Raw genomic sequence first — 27,572 nt, 5'->3', positions numbered from 1 at the left:
AAGGCAGTGTGCCACCGACTGGTCCAGGAGTGGCTGAGTAGACAACAAAAGCAGTTGCATCAGATATGCAGGTCCAAATCTGAATCTGAATATATTCAAGGGTTAAGGACATGGAATCAAAGTATACCACTAATAACACGTTGACACCTCATCACTGGGCTGCCGTCCAATATTTGCAGAGGCTGAGAGCCAAATGTGTGTTTTATGAGCTGAAGCATCACATTAGATACTGATGGAGTAATAATGCACCTTCACAAACCATTTACATGTTGCTGTGTTTGTTTTCAACACTGAATGGAGGTTGAGCAACCACAAAACAAATTGCAGAGGTTACTGAAAGAAGACACTCAGAGGAGCAGTAAATACTCAGAAATCAGAACCAGTCTTTCAAGTTTTCCATTTCGCTACACTTTTTATTGGACTACAGGAGGAAAAAATACATAGCGTACAGTTTGGCAAGCTCTCAGATCTTGTTTTACTGATTATCTTGATCGCTAGCTATGTTATAAAAATAAACACACAAACAAACAGGTTCTGAATGCTTTGTCTGCGTTCTGATAAAACGAGGGAATGCAGGAAGGTTGATAATGACAAGAGGTGACTTTGGTAACAAAATGAAGAGAAGACGATGATATTGAGGCCTCGTCCACATGTAGTCAGGCATTTTTCAAAATGTAGCGTTTTTGGCCTGTCGTACATGCAAACTGCGTTTAAGGTAACTAAACGCACCGTTTTGAAAGACTTTATTCCGATAGATGAACAGATGTTCTCACTCTGTGGGAAACACAAAGCTAAACCAGTTTATTCCCCAGTCCATGAATCAGACAGGAGACTGTTTTGTTTTGATATCTTGCCGTTTGCTTACCTTTCGCTCCTCTCCACCCTCTACTCCAAATATGGTCACTTCTGGCTCAGGAGAACCAAGAAAAATGGTGCCGGCCACTGCAGAAATCAAGGCTTTATTTAGGCAGACGAGAAACTAATGAGTGATATCACAGGTGATACGTCCTTTATGTGTACAGGCGATGGATTCAAAAGACGACTACATCACTTAACACTTCTGTTGAGTTAGAAGTTTAAAAAGAGGAACCCGGTTTTTAATCATTTCCTTTAAGGCAGCATCAGTTTCGTCACCTCCTGAAGAACGATCACTGCATCACTGATCTACTTCCAGGAGGGGACACTAGATTAATACTGTGACACTAGGTGCTGTTATTAATATGATGCTATGTAATAAATATGAAAACTTCTATAAAAATATACACCAAGATGATCAGCAGTGACAGAGGGAAGGAAAAGAGTGTGTTCCCAACAGTTTTGGGAAATGAACTTATACCCTAACCCATGTTCCTTATCGTTGGTCTTTTAACGGTTTGTTTTTCCAAAGCAGAAATGAACAATTTGTCCAGCAGCTGAAAAAAAAGGAATGAGCTGTTCTCTGTCCCCCTTAGTTGATTTAACCTAAACCATACAGCTTGATTTACATGTTATTAGCGCAGTGAGGATTAATGTTGTTCTGTACTTTCCTCTGTCCAGCTGTCCAAACATTCTGGCCCATTTCAGGCCGAACAGTCACCACATCATTAGTCAATATTTCTGTTATTAAAACACATGTTGGTTACCGAAAGAAGTCCTTCTCTTGCATGGAAAACATTTCTTCAGGATTCCTGAACAGGCTTTTGTTACAATATTTATGGCTCCTAGTTTGCATTTCTTTGTTTGTGGGTCTGTCTGCTTGATGTATTTGTGTATCATTCATGTAGTTTTCAATGAAGAGATTCACACTCTGGATAATACTGTAACTTGGAGAGATATGACATTTTAATAAGAGACATTAAAAGGTTCCTGTTGGCACATTTTTACCTTTCAACATAGTTAGACTCACTGTTTCCCCCCTTTAAGTTAAGCTTAGCTAACTGCTAGTTGACGTTATAGCATCAATCTTCTCATCTAAATATCTGCAAGACAAAGAATAAGTGTATTTCCTCAAAAAGCTCAAAGTAATCATCACAGAACCAAACCAGCAAATTTGCACATTTTAGCCCAAAGCTGCAAAGAGGTTACGTTGGACTGCTGTCTTTCACATTCTTGATTCTTGTTTTTTCCATGTGTTCAGGCAGACATTGGGTTAAACTCCATTTCATAAAGCATCAGATTAATGTAGCAGCCAACGTAGACCGCTCTCCTCTAAAATCAAGCTAAGTGTGGGAGGATCAAATGCTGTAACAATGTCAACAATCTATAATTCAGGTTTCAAATCCTATTCAAAGGACGAATCTCAATCATTTAAACGGCTTTTCTGCTTCCTGATTGTTAAGATACCAGAGATATAATGTATAGTTGGTGTGCACATGACTTAACAGTATGCAGGAGTCACTGCAGTTACAGCCAGTGAGTGGTAGAAAGCGTGTACTGGTGTCAGGAATCAGAGGAAGTAATCAGTAAAATTACATTTTCACAGTATTTGAGCTTCCCACAATGATCATGACATCAGAGGAATGTGTTAATAATGAAAACAGAGTCTACACCGTCAAAGAGGTCAAACAAGTATATGGTGTTATGTGCATGAGGATATACTGTTATGTTGCAGTGTTGATAAAGTCCAGTCCTGCATCGTTCCTGTGCTAGCTTATTTCTCTATTATTTGTTGCATAGTTTTCCTGTTTTAATCTCCCAAACTACAACTTGCCAAACCATCATTTAAATCTTTTCAATTTTTCAAAAATGTGTGTTCCCTTTTCAACTCCACGGTTTCCGTTCTTCGTGTGCCGGCTGCCCAGTGAGCATGCAGTGAAAATGCAAAACTTCTACAAAAAGAGCTACATCCTGTATATTTGTGTGTGTTTATCTGTCTGTGTGATTAGTCGTCACTCTCGAAGGTGTGCAGCCGGGTTTTCAGGCTCAGGGTGCTGATGTAGGTGAGGTTTGTGGAGCGATAGAGGTCCAGGCCGGTCAGGATCTCCACGTCTCGGACCCGGGCGGTGTGGAGCTTCAGCAGGTCCTCCACCCACTGCGACTCGTCCTCGGCACTCTGCAGGAATTGGGGGGGGGGGGGGGGGGGGGGGGGGGGATGAGTCAGTCAGAAAAAAACATGTATTCATTGGGTCTGTTTATCTGCAAGCTTGCACAATGCCATTCAGCTTACACGCTGTTGACATTAAATATTATGCAACCAGTACCTTTTTCTGCAGAACACAGTAAGTTTTTTCAGGAGCACAGATGAAGCAAAGTAAATGGGGATGGGGATTAAATGTGATTCCGTGGGCTGCATACATAGGAATACAGAGAAGTTGCACAGTTCAACAAAATAAATATTGGGCGTGACTCACAAAATGATTTTGCGGCTTTTGCACCTGTTGCACCTCTGCAGACCAGACAAAAACAAACCACTGAATTCACAAAGCACACAAAGGGTTAAATACTACTGTAACTGTGAACAGTAAACACTGGGCTCCGGTGCTTTTGACACCATTTTAATTAAGCCATCATGCATGCAGACATTAAGGGCAAGATTGGCCCTTCTCAATGAAAACTAACCTCAAAACTATCCCTTGCTCTACACATCATCAGCACTCCACACCCTACTCACAGAGAAAGACAGTAATTACTGGAATGTAATGGAATAAACTGAGCAAAAACTCTCATGTTGTGTTTGATCCGCTCTTTTTTTCACCATCCAAGAAACAAAGCTGAGCCCAGACCAGCTGGATCCAGATCTCTGAGCTTCAGATCACATCCTCCAACCGCCTACAAGTGGTCAGAAACGCCACTGCCAAGCTGTTCTCCTGAAAGATCTCGCCACACCCGTCCTCACGTCTTTGCACTGGTGTCCTGTTAACTTCAGAATCTAGTGTTTAAACAGTGGAAACTTTTGGATTTGTATCGTTACGTTAGTATAGCCACAGGACGAAGCCGTGCAGTTACAGTTTCACATACTATATGCATCATATCACCAAACCATCATGTGTTCAGTTAGTGATAAGGATACAACACATTCTCAATATAGTACTGACCTGTTGGGCATGGCGTCCACAACGAGCTTCCATGCATTGTCTCTCTGTGTTGGCTCTTTGTGTACCTGTGAGTCCATGCACTGGGATAAGGAAACCCCTTCCCCGACTTAATATTAAATCACTACTTTTACCCTGTCTGGTCTCGGTCTCAGACTGGGCAGACTCCAGATTTTAAATCAAGACCAGTGAAGACAACCTCTGACAGGCTTCTTTCTGTAGTTTAGTGGTTTTAAAGAGAGCCATGTGGCAGTCGTTTCTCGTAACAATACAACAAATTTATCCAACACATAATTAAAAAGAAAAAAAGGTTTGGGAATACCAGAATTCCTCACACTAAAGGTGTGTCACCTTCAAGCGAGTCTTTTGGCACAGGAAACAACTTACAGTATGAACAAGGAAAGACCTCGGGAAGGAAAAGGAACATCATGTGCAAACACATTATTGCCTTCAGGAGTGTTTCCCATGTTCGTCATTCATGGGAAAACCTTTATGCGTCATGTTCCCTGTGAGGGTTTAACCTTTACTCTCTATTAATTTGTAGCTCTCTCTTCCCCCGGGGTAACCATCAGCCATCAGATACCTGCAGACAGGAAATAGCTGGGGAGTCGCAGATCATGAGATCACAGAGACGGACCCGAGTCACTTCATGCAAGTCCAAGTCAAGTCCAAGTCTTTAGGACTCAAGTCCAGGTCAAGTCTCAAGTCTTTAGGACTCAAGTCTCAAGTCTTTGGGGCACAAGTCCACTTCAAGTCTCAAATCTTTAAGACTCAAGTCCAAATTAAGTCTCAAGTCCATGTCAAGTCTCAAGTCCAAGTCAAGCCTCAAGTCCATGTCAAGTCTCAAGTCTTTAGGACACAAGTCCACCTCAAATCTTAAGGACTCCAGTCCAAGTCAAGTCTCAAGTCTTTAGGATCCAAGTCCACGTCAAGTCTCTTATGGTTTTAATAAATAATAATAACATAAGTATGTTATAGTCAAAGCCAATTCAGCACTCACAGGCAGGTTCAGTACAACACCCTGTTTATATGAAGATATGTTGTATGTTAATGTGAGGTAAGTTTATACAGGAATTCTGCTGTTCTTTCATTGCTCATCCTCTGGAAGCAGAGCAGAGTTTCCTGACACAACTTCACAACGGCTCAGTTGCAACTTTGGTTTACAGAACAACTTTATTGGAGTCGGTAAAGCTGGTATTATTCTACTGATGTCGGTCTCTGCCAGAAAGCACTGAAGCACATTTTCCAACAGTTCACATACTGAGTAACAAAATCCTCATTGTATCATGCTTTAAATTTAGATTGATGAGTTGTGATGGTAGATAAAAGGGAATACATCCAAGTGAAAATGTTTCCAGACCACAGCTGGCAGCACAAACTGTGAGACACAGCAAACTGCATCAGAAGAGCTGGAAAGATGGCTGGTTCTAAAAGATGACATTAAAACTTGAGTCCTGAGGAAAGAATTTTCAGGATCAACACGCAAACACAAAACAAACACTTTTATAATACCATAATAACAGTGTTTTAAACTTTGATTCAGACGTTCCCAGAAACGTTTTCCAGCTCCTCCTGAGGAACTCCAAGGTATTCCCAGGCCAGGCGGGATATATAATCCTTCCAGAGAGCTCTGGGTGAGGCTTATTGGCTGCTGGAGCGCTCTGCAATCACTCACTTGTTCATCATCTGTAATCACCGGTTGCGGCATTTATACCCTGGTTTAACTCTCCCAAGCTGCCAGATTATTTCCGCCTACACCGTGGTAGATCGGCTTTTCAGTATCAGTAAACTTCTTGTGCTTTGGATACCTGTCACTAATTATTCCCTCATTTCAGCCACTTGTATCTGCCATGTCATTCTTTCTACCCACTACCCAAAGCTAATGACCACAGAGGAAGGTGAGAAGGAAGATTGATGTTAAATTAAGAGCTATGCACCAAACAGGAATCAGCATGTAGATATAAAAAAGGGACTGAGCGAATGCCACACAATGAATAATTAAGGTCCAATAAGTTGAAGACAGTTTGTACAGTTCACTCAGCAGCAAGAGCAAAGATCACGGTTCTTAGTGGGTAATGTACTGTCACAAGTTCAATAAAAAGTGACTGCAAGGGGCGCCGATGTATGGAAGTGATTAGTGATCAGAATTCAAATGATAAAGCTAATTTGAAAATTAAAATCCATTAACAGAAATGCTTTTTAATTTTCAGAATATGGGTGAATTATTTCACTCAAAAATAAATTGATGACTCATTTATCTAATTTGAATTTTAGTTTCCAACTTCAAAAATGCACACTCTTTGACTAAATTAAAATGAAGAAAATTACATTTGCATTTTCATTTTAAAAAATGCCCCGCTAAATTTGTATCATAATTCAAATGAAAAAGCTAATTTCAAAATGAAAATACTGTAACAGAAACACGTTTCAATTTTCAGAATATAGGTGCTTTATTTGACCTATATTTAAAATTAATATTCAGTCATCCAATTTGCATTATACTTTTACTCTCTATGTATGCATACTGTATGACGTAATTCAAATGAAAACGAAAAGGTCTTAGGCTTTTCGTTTTCAAACTTGCCGAGCTAAAAAGTGATAATTTAAACCAACTCGAAAATAATATGGCAAAGTGAACGGCGCAGGAAAGTGCTGATCCTTCCCCGTATGTCATTCCCCGCTCTCTCCGCTGTCCTATCAAATAAAGGCTTAAAAGCCCCAAAATATCTTTAAATGGAATAGAAGTGATTTAAGTGACACAAGAGAAAGTGATACATGAAATTACCCTCTATTACATCTTAACCACAACAACAGAGTCTAAAAATAAGGTTTCTTCTTAGTCAGTTGCATCACTGGCTTTCCTTCGAAATACATTTAGATAACAATTTTCTGTACATTACTTCCACAGAAGACAGGCCCAGTTTCCAAACTTCCCCGCCCCCCCTAACCTCCCGCCATTTCCTGTCTCTCTCCAGCTGTCCAACTAATCATGACAAAAAGGCCCAAAAGTTAACCTAACAATCACTGATGATACAGGGATATACCTGCCCTTTAGGTCAGATAACATCAGCCTCTTGAACAGTTTAAAGGAGTGAATAGCCACATTTATGTTCTGCAGTTGAATACAGGGAGGTCAGAGGTCATAGCAAGCCAATTAAAGGCCTTCTTTAGTCCACTAGGTATGAAACCCATAGGTACAAAAAAAGGTATTACGGGGCGCTGGTGGCGCAGTGGTTAGTGCGCGCGCCCCATGTATGGAGGCTGTGGTCCTCAAGGCGGGTGGCCCAGGTTCGAATCCAGCCTGTGGCTCCTTTCCTGCATGTCATTCCCCACTCTCTCTCTCCCTGATTTCCAACTCTGTCCACTGTCCTATCTCTCAATTAAAGGCACAAAAAGCCCAAAAATACATCTTTAAAAAAAAAGAAAGGTATTACATTTGATTCACAACTTAACTTCACTCCTCAGATCAATAATCATACTGAATCCCGTTCACCACCAAAGAAACATCAACCCCGTCTTTCCTGACCCAGTACGGCTCAGTCACGCCTTTGTGTCCTTGTGTTCAGACTACTGCAAAGCTCTTTGACTACTACCTTCCCCTCCAAATGATTGATTGGTATTTCATGTGCTGCTGTGATTTATTAGTTCCTAGTAATTCTATTTGTAACTGTTTTTTTTATCCTGAGTGTTTTGTAAAGCATATGAATGAAGCTTCCCAGGAAATCTAGACTGCACTGTTCATCATTCTTTCATGTGCAGCAAAGTGCTGAGGTCTGTTACGTGTCATGTTTTCCTTGAATTCTTTTGGAAATTAAATAAATATATATGAAGTTCCTAGAAGCCTTTCCAATTCTGTGTAAATACTGATGCTATTAAACCGCTTACACAGCAGCAGCATCAAACAGTCCGCCATGAATCCAAATACTGAGAAATATTTTACAATAATATTGGAAGTAAATGGTCTGGCATCCATCACGTCTCCTCCTGCTCCTCGTAAACCAGTTTTATCTCCATTAAGCAGGAACACAGAGCAGGAAACTCCACACAACTCCTGGAAACGAACATCAACATGAAAATGAATTGCTGTCATTCCCTGGAGGTTGTCTCGATAAAGATACACATAGACTGGGTCAAAAGTCCTGCACCTCCTGCATCCACCACTTCACTGTCTGGAAGTCATAGGTCATTTCTGTGATAGGAGATCAAAAGGAACAGCTCATGTATTTATGGAGGTCAGTCAATACGTTAAGACAATGATGATAGCCCGATGGGGCAGACCAGCAAGAGTATATGTCTGCAGCCCTGGATGCTCTCGTCTGGTGGTCTGAAGCTGCGCCCCTTGAGCTTCTAATTTTCAAAATAAAGCTCCGGAAATCATGCAATTGAATTGTTACATGTGATATATTACAAACATACTAGGTGCTTATGCATATACATTCAAGACTAAATAAAAAAAAAACAATTCCGGCACTCTTGTGTGCCGTATTTGCACTCACACATGATCTTGTCTTCTTTTGGCACGGTGGTATTTTTTCAATCAATGTGGGAGTTCGGAAACTGCTTCTTGACCCAGCGCACTTGCCATTGTAAATTTCTGGAGGAGTGGGGCACAGCACATGAGACGAGAGAGTGCCAGGGCTGCAGCCATACCCGTCTTCAGACGAGGGCTTCACATCAATCGTTTCTTTTCGTGTAGTGTGTCACAGTGAACGGCGATCAAGGCCACATCTGGGACGCCTCCCGACAGAAAGTCGAGCATGTTGTTGTGTTTTTTTTGATTGTTCACATCAGTGCCATCGACCAATGGGAGCACAGAGCAGTTGAATGCAGGTGCAAAAGTCACAAAAGAAGAATGATGAAAGATGCAAAGGTTAGCCGAGCTCTGGAAACAACTCTTTCTTATTTTGTTTCCATTCTTCTTCAAATGTGTCGTCTTGCCCCGCCTGGGCCGTGATAATTGGTCGGGTACCACCGTGGAGTCACATCTGTTGGTCAAGTCACGACTCTGTGCTGGCCTAAACTTACACAGTGAGCATGGTGACTTATTGATTTCTTTGTATCAAACCTGAGACTTAACTCGGGTTAGACAACTTCCTGCAGCCGCTAAAGCTGCTAAACACGAGAGACAACGATGACACCACTAAAGATACAAGCTAACATCTGAATCTAATGGAGTCTTTTCCAGCTGAGCTGCAGCTGCTCGGTAAGTGACAGCAGGGAACAGCTGTTTTCCTTTCAGAGTCTGAAACAGCAGACGTTCATATTATAAATATTGATGCTGCATAAAAAGATTTAAAACGCAACAGCTAACGTGACCTCATGTAAACAACAGAGCCGGCAGTTAAATGTGAGATTCTAATTCTTTGTGTAGAGAGGAAACATTAGAGAAAATAAGTTTGGGTGAAGAAATGTCAACATGGATCCTGTAATCAGGTGCATTACAGTTACGGGTTGTGTCTCGCTGCCGGTAACTGGCAACTGTCCACACATAACTGTCTCATTACTGGTTATCGCAATCAGACACCACTTCCTCCAGACCCTTTCATGATGTATTTAAATCAATCTGGTAAGATAATCAGTTCCGAGCAGCCTCAAGTCTGGAACAACAAAGGTGATTGTCTGGAATTAAACCTGAATTCAACCAGAATAATCCTGCAGTCTGAGTCAGGGTTCAAAGACGGTCAGGGTTTAAAGACGCTCACAGCAGCTCTCTCAAAGAATACGGGATCTTTGTTGTGTTTCCCAGAGAGATGCGAGTTTATCAGAGTGTTTGATTCAAATAATTTGGACATTCATTCTTGATCGGTTTAAAAGTGTGAAGCTGAAGTTAACTCTAAGAGCTGAATTCTTCTGACCCTCTGTTAATCGTTTAATAGTAGTTTAATCTGATGTCGTGACTCTCTGTGACCGAAGGTAAACCTTTCTCCTTCTTGGGTTCTTGGATTTCTGCAGCTTCCAGCTCAGAGGAGAAACACGGGAAAGCCCTGCAGGGAACTTACATTTACAACAACAGCTTTTTGTTTGGGCTGCTTTAAGGCTCCTCAGGTAGTTGTAAACCTGGGCCAGACTTCGAGCTCAGAAGGAATGATTGCTAAAGAAACACTTAATCGCTCTGGGAGATCATCTTGGGATGTAAGGGGACCTACAGCGGGCAAACAGCTGTTAACTTAAAAGTGAGTCCTCATGTTTGATGTGTAATGCTTCCACATCCTCCAAGTTTATATGACTTAAACCCGAATCAATGCAGTACAACCATAATCAAAGAGCGTCCCACACTGACCCCGAACTTCCACCAGATACGTGTGCATTGCGTGTCCGCTCTGGTCCGTTTCAGCTCCGTGCTCCCTTGTCCGTCAACACCCACCAGACTTCCCGTCCCGCTTGTTCTTTTCTGTGCTAAATTGATCCGGCAAAAATAGAAGTCCACCTAACTGTTCATTATCAGGGCGCACTCACACTCACACTCAGTCAGATACAGACAGAACAATCCGGGTTTTCACCGTAATGAAGACTGTCCACGCCATGTACCCGTGATTGTGCTCCTGCATGAACTGTAGCGTGCCGAAGCACACCTCTTCAAAGCGTGCCAGGGCTGAGGATCTGGACTTAAGGGTCAAATGTACTTGGGCCCCGATACAGATTGGCTCGTGTGGATGCGGCCTCAAAAATCTTTTAAAGGCAAGGAAAATGTTCAATTTGACCTGATATACTTTGTATTATGAAGTCACATTAATGCATATTACTCATGTGTAATGGTTATTAATTTATTAAATAAAAAACTTTTACTAAATCAATCAACCTGTTCAGATTCAAGTCCTTCTCTTTGACTTCTGATGATCCTTATTTCAGCTTAAAGACAGGGTTGGTCATTTTCCAAAACTAGCATGATTTTGAAAGTAGCATTCCCTCAGTGCTCCGTCTACACGCCTGAAGAGATGCAAACGCTGGTCACGCAGACGCATCACTCCTTAAAACCTGCTGCCTGCGTGCTCACTTAATCCTGAATTATCACGCCAACCTGTGAGTAAGACTTTGTAAGAATACACAATACACAGCTATTTGTAAAGACGTTTAAAAGACAAGCCAAACAGGAAAGGTGTGATCCAAGCGATGGGACGAACATGACTGAAGGAGGGAACCAGACGGACGGGATAAACGGGACAAACGGGACAAACGGGACAAACGGGACAAAACCAAACAGACACGGAGGACCAAGTCCAGGAGAAAATGGCGAGGTCATACTGAAGAACTGCAGATTAAGTTTCGCTGTAGCTTTAGTAACAAACCAGAAAAGAAAAATGTTTATAAATAATAAAACAAATTCAAATTGATAAAATGAAAAAACAACAGTAGAGGACAAAATTATTATAAAGATGGTTAAATTGGAGAGATGAAAGAAGAACTTTATATAATGAGGAGTACAGGAAGAATCAACGTTGAAGTTATTGCAAAAAGAGGGGCCAGATATTTTCAAAGGAAGCCATAAAAAAAATTTAACGCACAGTCACACTGGCAAACCGTACGGTACAGTACATAACATGGACAGCCTTCATTACGGCGAGTTCTGTCTGTATCTGACTGGCGTGACAAAGTAAAGACACAAAGTAGTTGTAATGTTCTCTGTGTTCTCTGAAGTGTGGACGCGGACTCGGCCATGTGTAATTTTTATATATTATTTATTTAAGGCTGACGCAGACTCTTTTATTACAAGAGGTAACCGTGCTCAAACCCGGTTAGTCCCGGAGCAGTGTGACCGCATGCCAAAGGGGGAATGAATAGGCAATGACAACATTGCCAGTGTGACCGCACACTCCAAGATGCTGCCAGTGAAGTATGGATATTTTGGTTCTGTCTTTCCAGTTTAATAGTTTGACTTTTTCTCATTTCTAAGTGACATTAACAAGAAAGGTTTGAGCTGTTTGGAGAGTGGCAGAGAAGAGATGTCACCTAGTGCAATAACGGGGCATAGGGGGACGCTGAGGATCTCAGACAGCTCATGACCTCTGACCAGAAGGTTTCAATGTGTGGGCCAGAGGGCATGGAGGTAGTTATGAGTTGGACAGTGTGGACAGGGGTTGTTTTGGCTGAAGCCCATATGGTAGAGTGTGTGAGTGGTGTAGTGTGTTCTATAGATGAGTTTTTAAATTACAGGTCATTGATCAATCAATCAATCATTATTTGTATAGCGTCAATTCATAACAAGTGTTATCTCGAGACGCTTTACAAAACAACATATGGGATAATATGCAGGCAGGATTTCTATTCCTCATTCCTGTCCACACTTCCTGCCCCTAAGGTAGGGTCGGAGCAGGCCGTGCATGAATAAGGACGGCGATGGTTTTTTGTCATACAGAATCTGTTCTTGCATATGTTTTGCCAGTTGATGTATGCGATCCATTTGTTCTGTCTTTAGATGTTAGCATCTGGGATCGGGTTTTCTGAGGTTTAAGATGTTGTAGTTTTAGAAAGAGAGGGGGGCTGTGGTTGTTAAAAGTTGAGCTATTCACATATTTCCTGCTGACTTCTTTTCATTGGATATACTGAGCCATCATTGAGGTGTTGCTCCTCTCCTGTTCCAGTTTGAGAAGATGAAGGGTTTACTGTTGATTAACAACAGATGGGGGTGTGGATGCTTGCTGATAGACTTCTACCATGCAGAAAGGGTTGTGTTGATTTGTTATTGTTTTTATAGCAGCTATGAGTTTTACTGGATTTGTCTGTACTGGACATGACTTGTTTGTTTGTACTGGAGTGTGTATTTGTAAGGAGTCAGGGTGACCAGATGTGTGACTGCAGCATGATGACGTTTGGATCACACAAACGTTTAGAGAGCGGTGCGATCTTTAGCCTTTTAGAAATGAAGCTGTTTCAAACTCATCAGTAAGAGAGTGAAACATTAAGAAACGTCTGCCTTTTGGGGAAACGGTTCCTAAAGTAAGCTGATGCCAACAACAATAGTGACTAATTTTCTTAGATAATACTGAATCACTGACTTCCACTCTTTTTCCAAAGAAGGAATCTGACTATCATCCCAGAGAGACACATTTGAACTTGATGTTTCTGAGTGGCATGCCTCAGCCTGCAGCAGTGAGGGCGTTTCATAAATAGCGAGGATTCCCTTCTGTCGCTGACTCATGTCCTGTAAACAAGGAGGGAGTCCGCAGACTCTATTGTTATGGATACTGCTGGGTTCCAGGACAACAACACACAAGTTCAAAATGATTCCATAACTTTACCTACTTAAGTCTAACCTCACTGTTTGTGGCTTTTAGTCACGCTAACTTGTAGGGGAAAGGTACCAGCATGAACCAGGACGCACTGCATGCACTGCCTGCTGCTACAATAAAGTGTAAATTGTTGTTTTTGAACAATGTGTAGAAAAGAAACTAAATTCTTTACCAACTTTACATCATATCACTTTGGTTTTATAAAGTTTACTGCGTTAAAAGAAGATGTGCGTCCTGTTTAAGAAGCTTTTATGGATGATTTTACTCGCTCTTTCTACTCTGTGAGATAGGAGAGAGAATGGACAGTCAGCTGTGTGTGTGACTGATTGGCTTTGAGTACGCTCAGGTGTGAGGAGCTGACAGACACTCTGGGTCTCCTGCGGTGTTCTGTGCTGACTCATTATCTCACCTTAAGAGGTAGTGAGAGGATGCAAATGTCCAAAACTGATCTCCCTCGTTACAAAAACGATCAGTGGCTGACTTTGGACTGAGGTAAAGACGATGACGTCCAAAAATGGCAACGTTTATCACTAATAAACGATGACCATGATCAGAGACCGCACTTAGAGGGAGTAAAGGCCCTGACACACCAAGGAGATCGCTCACCGTTGGTGCTAGCTGGACCACCGGTGAGCGGCCATCGCCCTAGTTTTTGCAGTGTGTCAGTCGCTACCCATCGGCCTTTTTTTGTCCGATTCGACATGTTGCATCGGCGTCGGTGTGAGGAATCTCTCTGGTTGGCTGTTGGGAGGTTTCATTTATCTCCAGCTCTCGACACAGGTTCAGGAAAGCCCCTTGAGCATGCCGCAGTAGTATCCATGCTTTCACCCAATAGTGCGGTTTCTCCTTATCCGTCCGCAAAATAAAAAAACTTTTCGGACACTACTTGCTCACTCACCGGCCGCTGACAGTGACATCATTGTTGTCGCGCAACTGAAACGCGCAGCTTAACAACGGCCGAGGATCAATAACAACGGTAAATAACAGCATGAATTTCCGTGATAACTCATATAATACTGAGTGTATTTTCACGAAACATTTACAAATAATAAATACTTGTAAAATATTGAATTTTACATAATGAGACATATTTTCGGACCAAAACTAAATTATTTATGCTCACAGACTCTGATTTCTCATCTGTCATCATCATTAGGACAAACTAACATCACTAAAGTTGACGATCTCTTAATCTTTCTTAAAACTGATCATAGATTTCAGTAAAACGCTCTGAATATGAACTTTATTGAGTTTCTGTGTTCATGCTGGTCGCTCCTCTTGTCCGTTTGAGAGCAGCCGAGTCAAACGCCACTCTCCGCTCGTAAAAATCTTTTGAACTGCAATGCATGATGGTATATATTGCTTGCATAGTGACCATCGCTCATACACTACTTTTCAAAATGCATTGTGGGATACATTGAGTGGACTATATAGGTTATGACCATGCTCACTCAGAATTCGGACAGTACTACAAAATGGCGTGTCCACTATATGGTGGATAAAGAGTGATTTCGGACACAGCCCATCATCCCGGACATCCTGCACCGTAAACTCACCCAGCTCACAGTGCCGGCCTCCACCTGTCAGTGGATCACCAACTTCCTGACTGACAGGAGACAGCAGGTGTGGCTGGGGAGCATCACATCCAGCAACCGGGCCATTAGCACTGACGCCCCACAGGGGTGTGTTCTCTCCCCACTGCTCTTCTCCCTCTACACCAATGACTGCACCTCAGGGGACCCTTCTGTGAAACTCCTGAAGTTTGCAGACAACACCACTGTTATCGGTCATATTTAATATTATACATTTGTACAAAGAGAGCACAGTTTACCAAAAGTACAATTCCTTGTGTGTTTAAGCATACCTGGCCAATAAAGCTGATTCTGATTCTGATTCTGACTACCGCCTGCTGGCATGGAGAGGTATTTCCTCTCACGCATGAGCAGAACATACGTGGTGGTTGGCTGTCGGCTGTAGTCTTTACAATGTGTTCTAGTGCAATTTTTTGGCCAAGACCAAAGGCGACGTGAGGCGAGGGAGATGAGTTCTTTCCCATCTGCTTGGCGTGTCATTGTGTTCAATATGTAACTTTTCAACTTTAAAATATTTGTAAGTCTGTCTAACAGCGTAATCACGTTCAACAGGGAGAATGTTGTCTCTCCAACATCCGCATAGCGGCTCGCTGCCTCAATACTCCACCATGTAACTTTCTGACCGCAGCTCGCGCTTATCTCGCGCTCATCTCGCGAGAGGTATGTACTGCTTTACAGCACTAGTTTACAAGTCCTCGGAGTTAGCAGAGACTGTAAATATTAGGAGTAAACCCATCTCTGCACTGCTTGATGCAGGAAAAGCACGTTGACGGATGAAGCTAGGAATAAAAAAAGAATAAAGAGAGTGTGACCGAACAAGAGACCGGACTTGAGTAAATAATGGAGAGGCTTTTACACGTTGGAGAGAGCTTCGGGGAACGGTGGGCTGTAAGTTTGATACCGAGCTGGCACTGCTGCTGTTGAACTGGTGAGTACTATGCTCATTATAAACGTTGTCTTTTTTCTTTGCATCATAGTTATCAGTTGTTTCAACACAAACCCATTCAGTCTGTATCATATAACGACCAGAATGTCAGAATAACATTACTGGCCCCTGATGATGAGTTAGCGACGCATGCTAACATTATAGACTTATTTGGGCAGACTTCGACTGATGCACGGCGAAAAAAGTTGTCGACACATTAGCGGGTGTTTGAAAGCCAAGTCAGCTCATGTCAGCAGAAGTTTAGCCCGTAGCATGATAATATAGACAGCATATTGTCCCGGGTTCAGGTTACGATAGCTCCGGCTGCTAATTATCTGAGCAGCGTGTATGCAAAGTTTCCCTAGTAACCCTACCCAACAGGATAACTTCAAATTTGGAGAACTTCCAAAAGCACATCCTTATGTATGCAGAGAAGCACTTTGGTCACAGCCCACCTGTATACAGAACACTGACACTGACCACTTGCTTGCAGCTACTGATTATAACCACCAGACTTCCTGCTCAAAACCGTGATGGACACAAGATGTAAGTATTTAGTATAACAGTTGTCTAACATACAAATGTATTGTTGCTGTTACCTAAACAGTTTTGAAAATATGAAACCACTCTAATACTGAATACTCACACTAAACATCGGACGGCAGACATCCAGGTTTTATCAAATCTGGTAATATACGTAACTGTACCTTTTGAGTCGATATGGTTCTTTATCTTCTCACGGCGTCTATGCCGGCTTCCTCACCCTCTGCTTGTCAACAAATGCACGTTGTTTCAGATGGGAAGCGTAATCGTTTTACGACAGTGCAGTTGCAGTCAAAGACCTGCTGTTGGCACTAAAGTGCACCAAAACTGAAAAGTTACATATTGGGGCGTTAATGTCAGAGAGCATGTACCGAACAGGTGAGTCACTTATATGATAATAATCCTCCTTTGCCTCACTTCTGACTAATCCAGTCATAAAAAGGGCTCTTTCTTATGACTCAGAGAAAGTTTCCTGGACAAGCATCTCGTCAAAGTCAACAAACGTCACTATGATGCGTGTCCTTTCATTGTTCTCGGGAGCCTTAAAAAAGTCACTTTTTGCTTTCTCTTCTTGGCAGAGTAAAAGTGAAAACACAAACATGCTGAGGAAGCACACTGTGGCCAGATCTGAGGATTAACAACAATCAGCTTGATCTTTAGTCTGATGGGAAATAGATTCTGAAACTGAAACAAGGAAACTTGTATATTTGTAATTAAATTGAGCCAGGAAGGAAACAAAAGAGTTCCCCGTTATGAAAACCAAAACCTCATGATTCACCCCGACAAGGAAGCCAACTCATTGTATCCTTCTGACATTTCTCCTTTGAGTGTACTGACACAATACAACCACATTCCCCACTGTCTGCAGTCATCACAAGTTTGTTTTTTCAGATCTCCAGAAAACAACTGAATCGCCCATCACAACGTGAAAACAGAGTTCTATAAAATGTTTTGACGCATGTCCGGTCGGCTTCCGTAGGTCTGACAACTTGACATGAAGCCCTAGTTTTATTTCATAAGAGCTGGGGAGGTATTCAAAGATTCACAACGCTAAATGTGCCTTTCAGAAAAAGATGTTTGCACTGAAAAAAAGTCAAACTCGGGGCGCTGGTGGGGCAGTGGTTAGTGCGCCCACCCCATGTATGGAGGTCCACCCAGGTTTGAATCTGGCCAGTGGCTCCTTTCCCATGTGTCATTCCCCACTCTCTCTCTCCCTGATCTCTCCACTGTCCTATCTCTACAATAAAGGCCCGAAAAGCCCAAAAAGTCAAACTAATGTCAGGAATTGTTGAAAACAAACATAAACAAATGAGTCACTTTCACAGCGCCTGCTGGTATGTACTGGTAACTTAAATCCATCTTATTCTGACATGTTTACACTGAGAAGGCTCTTCTGTCTAGCAGTGTGTTTCTAAACATGTGCAATGTTTAAATTCCACCTGAAACTCCTTTTGCACATTTTAAGACGCACTTAGGAAACATATAACAAAAATACTTTCTGTGACTGAAGACTGAAGCTTCAAATAATTCGAATGACACAAGTATGAAGGAAGCAGGTTAAAGGTCCAATCAGTGAGATGTGTAGTGACAGATTCACACAGTTTAAGCCTCTGCTTCCGTCTTGGCGCTCTAATGAACTGACTCTGGTGTCTGAGCTGCAGCTGAGGACGCTGCCACGCCGACCCCGCCACATTGTGGGGGATGGGAGTTTGTGTTCAAGAGTTTCAGTCAACACATCTGGAGCTGTCACGGAGGTCCAGAACAGAATAACCAACCAGGACGGAAACAAAAATGGCCGACGATAGACGGCCGACGATAGACGGCCGACGATAGACGGACGACTAGAGACGACCAGAAACTAACCATCAGTGGTTCTCAACTGGCCTGGATTCAGGACCCAACACCACTTACAAATCACTTCCTACAGCCACATCTTCAAATAAGCTTCAGCATATATTTATACATAAACTAATCTTTTTGTTGTATTGAGAACATTTAGAACCACATAAATAAGTTTCATTTACTTTTACATTAAACGCACGGTACATAAAATCCGCCGCCAGGGGGCTCTCAATCAACACAATAACAAAAGATGAAGTCGAGGCTGGCTGGGAATCTTGGGAGTTCTCTCTGCTACTGTCTCTCTGCTTTGTCGTTAGGGGAGACAACACCGAACAAAAATAAGTCAAATGTAAACACTGCAGATAATCTGCCTGCAAGAAATGCAAGTTATTTATTTTCTACTGTTTTAGAGAAGTTAATTTCAACTTTAAAACTAAAATGTATCGTTTTCATTTCAAGCGATGCTTTGATTTCAGTTTGAAATATTCAATAAATTACCACAGAATAGTTCATCAGATATAAACTCTGTGATTAGAAAACATATCCCAGCTTTAGATGTTACGGCTCTGGCTGTGATCCTGTTTCTGTGTATCCTTTGTGTCCCCTACCCCTCTGTCTGTCTGTGTGTGTCTCTGGAGGGTGTGGCTGTAGTCTTCCAGGTGGGCGGCCCAGGTTCAAATCTGGCCTTTCCCGCATGTCATTCCCTACTCTCTCTCCCTGATTTCAAACTCTATCCACTGTCCTGTCTCTCCATTAAAGGCACAAAAAGCCCCCCCCCAAAAAAAATTCTTTAAATGTTCAATTAATCATGATTTAATTTGAGGTCTCATCACCCAGCCCTACTTGAATGTAAACATAGTATACCTTTAATTGAAAAATAAATGAAATGCCTTGCTTAAGATCTATTTGTATCTACTATCTGTGGCTCTTAGATAAGTTAACGGGATATAGGATAGTTTGAGTAATTTAAATATAAAGCAGAATGTGATCCAGTCAGTGTCTCTTTGCCTCCTCTGCTGGTGTCACTGTAACACTTACAGCTGGAGCAGCACTGCCCCGTGCTGGCAGTATGAATGAATACATGTTAAATTTTTTTGTCTGGTCATTGACGTGACCCTTCCTACACAACATTATTCAGACACATTCAATCAATGACATCAGCTCCAGGAGTAAGTTAAACTCACGTTGCAGGCCTCGTTGTTTTCTTGTCTGTGAGGCAGCAGGAATGAAAAGACGCTGAGCTCGCCGTCACACTCCTCCACAGTCTGGTTCACCTCCTCGCAGCTCGTCACCACCGTGTAGAAGTGGGTGGGGATGGGCGGGGCGTCAGTCGTGTGCCTGGACACAGGAGGGAGGGCGGAGATACTCAAAGAAGAGCTGGGCATTTTCTTTTTAATAACAAGGGTGATTTAGTCGCCTGTAAAGCACTTTGGCTCATTGATTTGTTAAAATGGTGCAAGAATCATTTAGTTTAATTGTTATGACAAAAAAAAAATAGTTCAGGAGTTTTAAAAGTGCTTTGACAACAAGAAAATCTTAAAACTCACCAGGAAAACCCAAAAATGTCCAAATACAGAAAGACAAGAAGAACTGAAAGGAATGAAGTAACGATGGGGGGGGGGTTATAAATGAAGCTCTAGCGTGAGTTCAGTCAGGAAGATTTCACAATCGGGTCATTCTCAATCATCACTTTTTGCATGCTTACTCATGTTTCAGCCATCATCAGGTCATCAGCTGTCTCGTCAGCTGTCTCGTCAGCTGTCTCATTCAAGCTTGGGCATGGCTTTCCTCCCTCACTGTCAGCCTATCATCATTCTACTCCCCTTTATGATTCTTTCTCTTCCTTTAGTTCCTTCATGCTGTTGTTTTCATACGCCCCTCCCGCTTCCCATCACTGCTCATCTTCACAGAATCATCATACTGTACATCCGGTCTTATCAAGTCACCCCCCATAGAGTCCAAGCGCCAAAGTATTTCTGTCAGGTCACATTTCCATGTTATTCATTGTAATAAATAATGTTCTTATTTCACTTGTCTCTCCTGATTGAAATAAAAAAAAACAAAAAAAAAACAGTTTCTCACTTTGACAGAAAATGTTTATATGTGTGTTATTTAGTTCTTTGAAAGAAGCTACAAAATGAGGTTTAATTGTTTTACTTCATGCCTGAGATCATCACCAATAAAAAATATCAACCACCAAAAAACTTTTGAGTGATTTTTCTGATAAGTTCTTTTTTTTTTTTTTTAACAAACCATGAATTCTTCCTGCTCAAGTTTAAAGTTGTTGATCAAATAGTAAAATGTGATGTTGTATCATCTTATGAGAGTTGAGATCTTACTCTTTTATTTTCTCTGTAGTGTCTCGGAGGCCATCATAGTTGAAATCAAAGATTGGTCCAGTGAGGACATTGATGCCGTTATGTTCCTCTGCATAACGCCGCAGCAGCGCCCCCTGCAGGTAACTCCAGAGTCCTGCAGACAGAAAGGAAAAAAGAAAATGGTGATAAACCTCTTTAAAGTCCCAATATGTAACTTGCTAATATGTGCTAATTATCTGAGCAGCGCGTATGCAAAGTTTCTCATGTGTTGAAACTAATGTTACTATGCATCTGGTTGTGTCAAGCAGCATAATGACTTCCAACTTTATTCCAGCTTTCTAAAAAGTTGATCAGTATCATCTCCATCAACAAATGCAGCCTACAACCCTGCCAGAGTCTTACAGTCAGACCGCGACAGGTATGTTTTCATGGAGTAACGTTAACTAGATGTAATATTGTACTTGTCCTTTGATTCGGGAATGATGTCAAAGGTGTTCAGCTACTGAATGAGGAAGAGGAGGAGGCTGATGTCTTGTAATCCAGGTAAATTTGACTTACATCTCAAATACACAAATACATATTTCGCAGATCACATTCCAGTCATGCAAATGCTTGTATTTGTTATTATTTCCATACAAACACATTTCCACTTTTTTTCAAATCGACAATGGCTGCATGATGCGTCAATGCTATTTAGGACCATTATAAAATGTATTTGAAATGGCACACTGCATTTATATTTTGACTCTTTCTATGTCTCCAGCTGATTTTCAAGCTGAGGACTCTGCTCACCTTTATGTTATTTGGTGCAGTATGAAGTGGAAGTGAGAAGTATATATATAGAGAGAGACTTATAGTATAATAACTCTTTCCACAAGTGGAAGTGTACATACCTTGTATTATTTTATTACTGTATTTTTTCTCCCTTTATTTAACTGATGTACATATGTTTGATTTTTAACTTCTTTTTATTTTTGATAATTATATTCCTGTTTCCTGTTTCTTGAGCTGTTGTGACGAAAATATTTCCCCCATGGGGGATCAATAAAGTTTATCTTTATCTTTATCTCACTAACAGAGCAGGTTTTTTTTCTGTCTGCCTTTTCTACCCAACAGGACAACTTCAAATTTGGAGAAAAGCACATCCTTATGTATGCAGAGAAGCAGATTGGTCACAGCCCACCTGTATACAGAACACTGACCTTGCTTGCAGCTACTGATTATAACCACCAGAACCGCAGACTTCCTGCTCGAAACCGTGATGGACACAAGATGTAAGTATTTAGTATAACAGTTGTCTAACATATAAATGTATTGTTGCTGTTACCTAAACAGTTTTGAAAATATGAAACCACTCTAATACAAAATAATATTATTGTCCAAGGTCCTGAAATTGCTGCAATAAAAATCAAAGAGCTGGAGTGTGAACGCCTTAAAAGAGACAAAACTACGGCCAAAGAAAATTCAAAGATGAACGGGCCTTCCCACAAAAGAGTCTGGTGCTGATGATCAGCAGGCATCACCCACAGCTGACCTTTACTCACATTTCACAGGGAGAAGCTGCTCCTAAACTTTCTGCCTGCCTGTATCTACAGCTGTGCATCATCAGAGCTCAGGTCCATCATAACAAAGCTCCAGGATAGTGTAGACCCCCCCCAAGCAGCTGAATGTTTAAATAAGTGCCCAAATGTGCTTTTGTGTTTAAGATTGTATTTGTATAGAAAGTCAATGTTTGTCTAATAAATAACTATTTTATCTTGATCTCTTTAGCTTTTCCTTCTTATTATATTATCCTATTTTATTATTACCTTTGTTGTTATTGTTCTGCCCAATGGTGATCACTTGAATTTTGAAACCTTGATAAAGTTTTTGTTATTTGGTAAATATAAATAAGAAGACAGAACTTAAAATCAGTGGGCAATGCACACAATTACTAATTGTTATAACCATTACCAGTACAGGACAATTACAGGTAATAAATACAATCACAACAATAGAGTAGAAGAAAATGATATCTGTTTTATTATGTAAACTGGTCAAAACAAAAGACTTCAAGGAACTCAACATACAAACTCAACCTGAAATGGCACAAAAATACTGAACAAAGCCACAACAGGTATTTACAAGTCTGTAAGACACATTTTTACACAAGGCAGCACACCCTGTAGCCAGGATACTGTACTTGGGAAAGAATCTCTGATTTTCCAGACGCTGCAGCTTTGATTCATAAATCTGTTTCCCAAGCAGCCATGCTATCATAACACACATTGTCTATATGCTGCAGGCCTGTGACGCTACTCCACTCCGGGCTCCTGCTCATCACTGATGGCGAGTTGAAGTTTAAGTTGAATCCTGGAATAAAAGGAAAACCGATGTTGAAAAACAAAAACCTCATACACTTATTACATATACATGGACTAGTTATAATATTGCCCAAACAAGTCGGTATTATGATCCTTCTCACGTCTAATGGCAAAGCAACTATTAGATGACAGAATGAACATACTTGCAGATTATGTATAACAGATTTAGACATAACGTGAGGCTGCATCATTTCCGGTGTCATCGTCTCACGTTTAGCAGCTTTACCGGGAGCAGAAAGTTACAGAAGTTATGTCTCCGGTTTGAAAACAAATAGATAAATATATCCATCTTACGTTGTCTCCAAAAACTTTATAAGCTTACAATCCAATAACTAGCATGTATACATATACATATTTAGCTACGGCCTATAGATATCATGGTCACAGTTGAATACATACTAAACATCGGACGGCAGACATCCAGGTTTTATCAAAATCTGGTAATATTACTGTACCTTTTGAGTCGACATGGTTCTTTATCTTCTCACGGCGTCTGTGCCGGCTTCCTCACCCTCTGCTTGTCAACAAATGCACGTTGTTTCAGATGGGAAGTGTAACCGTTTTACGACAGTGCAGATGCACCCAGAGACCCGCTGTTGGCGCCAAAGCGCACCAAAACTGAAAAGTTACATATTAAGGGCTTTAAGAAAGCCTTTTGATAATATATTATTAATATAAAGCATTTATTTAAATCTTTGAAAAGCACACTGAGAAGGAGAGTCTCATTTAATAAATAGTGATGAAGTCATCGGCATGAGGCAGCAATTCAGAGAGAGAGTGAGAGTTTGTTTTGTCCTGATAATTCTCTCTGCAGAAACAGAAACAATGGGTATCAGGCTGTCCTCGCTCAAATATGACATCACTGCTGTCCTCTGTCTCGTGATGTAACTGGATAATGTCGGTGTGCAGAAGGAGACTATACGGAAAAGCCACACGGAAATAAGACTCTACTTCATTCTTTGAATACAAAATTTGGTGTTTTTGTAAAATGTACTTTGTCTCTCTTTGTGTCTTTGTCTGTAACTTTAGCCCCATTTCCACCAAACAGTCCGGTTTGGTTCAGTACAGTTTGGTTCAGTTCGGTATGGTAAACCCTGATCATGCATGCGAGTGTAATCCAGATGGAGATAGCCACGTCAGCTATGCAACAGTGTGACATCATAGCAGCCCAACACAGTGTAGCCCGCTATTAATTAAGTTCAACGAAGAAAAAGAACGGGACACAATAAACAAGGGTCCCTTTAGGATTGGATTGCTACCCTTGGCACCCCAACAGAAGGGTACCAAAAAAGTAGGACGGTACAGATCCCTTATTTTGGTAACATTCACAGCCGCTTGGTTGAAACAGGGCTTTTGTGTTTTTACTGCTACATGTCTTGGCCAGGTCTCCCTTGGGAAAGAGGTTCTTAAAGGTCCCATATTATGCTTTTTCTGGTTGTTTATGCTCTTTAGTGTGTTTTCCAAGTGTCCTGTACATGTTTAGGCACATCTATTCGCAAAAATTCTAAGTCTGCATAAACGCGGCTTCTCCTATGTCCTCCTGTTAGCTGTATATAAGCCGCATGTAACGCTCGGTTCTAGCCCCCCTTGATAAAAATTTGTCAGTCCAACGTCATTGTCAGTGTGAGATCACTGATCTAAGCCGATTGGCTCGTTGTGGCAAGCCCAGCAGCTCATGTTGCAGGCCCATTAACTTCTGTAGCACACCCACGATATACCGTAGCCTGCAGTAGCACAGTAGTGCTAAGGTGCTAATGTTTATGCTCTCCTCGGACGGAGCCATTCCCAATATGGTAAAAGAGGCGGGACATTTCCGAGAACCGTGCTGAGCAACTGACCAATTACGACCAATCAGATCAGACTTGGCACACGTGGGGACTCTGACCGTGGGCACTTCAGAGCCTTAGAGAGAGAGTCAGAAGCGAGCTGGTGCATGGAGCGGCACTACATAAAAACAGACACTTTTTTCGAAGTTTAGCTATTGTGAACATACTTTAGTAGGTACATAGATTAAATATATGAACCCCAAAAAGGGCATAATATGGACTCTTTAATCTCAATGAGATCAAGACCAACCTTGTTAAGTAAATACAAAAATAAACAAAAATATTCTGTTTACTGAATTGCATTTTGAACATCCTCCGAGGAGCTCATGTCCTAAGTTTGATAAATCTACTTCCTGCTTTCTTACAGTGCAGACGCTTTTCTTCTTGCTCTCTGCTTTGCTTACATTCTTTTGCTGATATCTTCTTTTTTCTAAACCTAATTTAATCGACAGCCTGGACATTTCCAAATCCTCAGGACTGTATTTTTTGATAGATACAGGAGGTCTTTAGCCATATTTTTAACATTTTTTGACCTCTGCATCGCTACACGACTGTGGCCTGACAAGAGCACAAGCCTGTGCCGCAGTACTTTGAAACGCTGTACACAGCTAAAGCTAATCAACAACAAGATGCCACCCTTCTCCAAGGACGATTACCACAAACTTCTTCAGAAAATTGGAGACAAAGATGAATCGCCTAGAAGTGAATGTGGAAGTGAACGGACTGTGCGGGAATGACACCACATTACCACTAACTCAGAATAGTGGACAAGAGCAAGCTAACACACAGCTAAGGAGCACAGAGTCTACAAAGACAAAGGTGGGATCTGTATTGGCTAATAAGTCTACAAATGGTAGTCCTCCTTGGAACTGTCTTGGTGCTAAGAAGAATAAATAATTTATCTGGGAAATGGGAGGACGGATAACAGGCAGAGCACAGCGAGCTGAGATATGTGATGAGACCGGCTGGCCTGCACTACCTCCCCTGCAAAGTGCCTCTTCAACCCCTGTATCTAGAGGGACACAGCCGTGGACAGGTGAAGGGGAAAGTTAGGAACAAACCTGCCCCACAAACGAATGTGGAATTACAGAACCGATATTCCCCTCTGTTGCAGAGCCCTGGATCTTCATCTGGTTCTCCATCCTCAGACACCAGGGTAAGGACTGAAAGCATATCAAAAAGTAAAAGGCTACAGGGAAAGCTAAAGCCTGGGCTTGAAACTCTGATTGTGGGTGACTTTGCTGTTAAAGATGTACAAAGGATTTGCAGTAAAAACACAGAAGTACTGTGTTTTCCCAGAGATATGGTTTCTGATTTAGCAGAAAGGATCCTGCATATTGTGGCTGAACATCCGACTGTGAAGAATGTCATACTGCACATTGGGTCAAATGATGTCACAAAACAACAATCTGAAGTCAGGTCTGCTGAACATGGTCAGCCCCTTGGATGTGGATGTGTTTATCAGCGGCCCCATACCACCAGTCAGAACAGCAGAGGAGAGATTCAGCAGGTTGTTGGCGCTGAATAACTGGCTTCAGGCATCTTTTTAAAGCAGATGGTTTTGCCTGAACATGTCAGGAGTGAAACTGTTCACCTCTAACCTATTTTACTCCCTGCTTCAAACATCAGTTCTCTCTGCCAAGGACATGAGACAAAAGAAAACAGCTTTCAAAAAAGACAAAACACAGCGGGATGAAAACCTTCGTCAAGAATCACGTCTGCCAGTATCTGAGGAGAGACCTAAAGAGGAGAGACATCGGAACCAAGAGGAGGGGTCTCCACCCACCTTCGACCCCCTCACCAACACCAACACCTGTAAAGTCTCACCGCCCTTGCCCCCTTGCCCCCTTGAACCCCGATCAGATCATCATCTTCCTCCCTAATCACCCTATCTCCCTCCTCCCCCCACCTGGAGTTCACTGACTAGATGAAGGAGCTGGTCAATGCTGGATTAAAAAGTACCCCCCGCCCTTCTCCCTTTTTCTCTCCCATAAACATCCGATGGCGCCCACCTTCGCCCGTTCCGACAAGGCTCTCGACCCCTTGCTGGTGATTTTAACATCCATGTTGATAACCCCCAGGACAGAGGGACTAAAGAGCTGTGGTACACTCTTGATAGCTTTGCGCTGACTCAGCACATGACAGAGCCCACACACAACACAAGGCCCACTCTGGACTTAATCATCTCAAAGGGCATGGACATCTCCAAGGTTGTTGTTTCAGATGTTGCCCTCTCTGATCACTCCTGTGTTTTATTTGAGAGTACTATCTCAGTGTACATAAGTATTCAAAAGTGATCACAAAATGGTATGTCACTGAAAACACCAGCAAAATGTTTAACCAGGTTTTTTCTTCCACACCTGCCCTTTCTTGGGGCTCAGTCAGTGAGTTGGTAGATACCTTCAATTCTAAAATCACAAATGTTATGGATTCCATTGCTCCCACTAATGTGAAGGTTGTCTCTGGTAAGAAAAAATCTCCATGAAGAAATTCGACACTGGCAAGAAACGGAAAAAGAGATTGTCGAAAAGCTGAACACAGGTGGCGTAAAACTTATGACATCTACAAAGAGAGACTTCACATTTATAATTCACAACTGAGAAATGCAAGGCAATCTTTCTTCTCTGACATCATCACCAGAAATAATAATAATAATGCTTGTACCCTGTTTGCTACTGTGGACAGGCTAACGAACCCTCCAGTGTCAATAGCATCTGAATTTCATTCTACCAGGGCCTGTAATAAATTTTCCACCTTTTTTACTGAAAAAATCCAGAAAATTAGACAAACTGTCAGTAACTCAACATCAGGATCAGGATATGTGCTGTGTCCATATAAAACCAACTTAAGCACCATGACACAATTTAATCAAATCAACCTTAAAAACCTGGAGGACAAAAAGTTTCCCAAGTCATGACTCCAGATC

At 41.7% G+C, this 27,572-nt stretch overlaps 1 protein-coding gene across 2 annotated transcripts in view; it reads right to left on the bottom strand.

The window, feature by feature from the left end:
- Nucleotides 1–1,791: 1,791 nt before the first annotated feature.
- Nucleotides 1,792–27,572, bottom strand: part of enpp2l (ectonucleotide pyrophosphatase/phosphodiesterase 2-like) — a 45,236-nt gene continuing 19,455 nt past the window's right edge. For both annotated transcript variants that reach the window (XM_020649484.3, XM_020649485.3), the window contains exons 23-25: nucleotides 20,479–20,611; nucleotides 19,324–19,477; nucleotides 1,792–3,031 (exon numbers count right to left, since the gene is read on the bottom strand). In XM_020649484.3, the coding sequence (XP_020505140.1) occupies nucleotides 2,861–3,031; nucleotides 19,324–19,477; nucleotides 20,479–20,611 (458 nt within the window). In that variant the 3' untranslated portion in view covers nucleotides 1,792–2,860. The remainder of the gene's footprint in view (nucleotides 3,032–19,323; nucleotides 19,478–20,478; nucleotides 20,612–27,572) is intronic.

The sequence above is a fragment of the Labrus bergylta genome, chromosome 19 (genome assembly GCF_963930695.1).
Source record: "Labrus bergylta chromosome 19, fLabBer1.1, whole genome shotgun sequence".
NCBI lineage: Eukaryota > Metazoa > Chordata > Actinopteri > Labriformes > Labridae > Labrus > Labrus bergylta.
The sequence above is the reverse complement of the archived record's forward strand: the minus strand, read 5'-3'. Positions and strand labels throughout refer to the sequence as shown.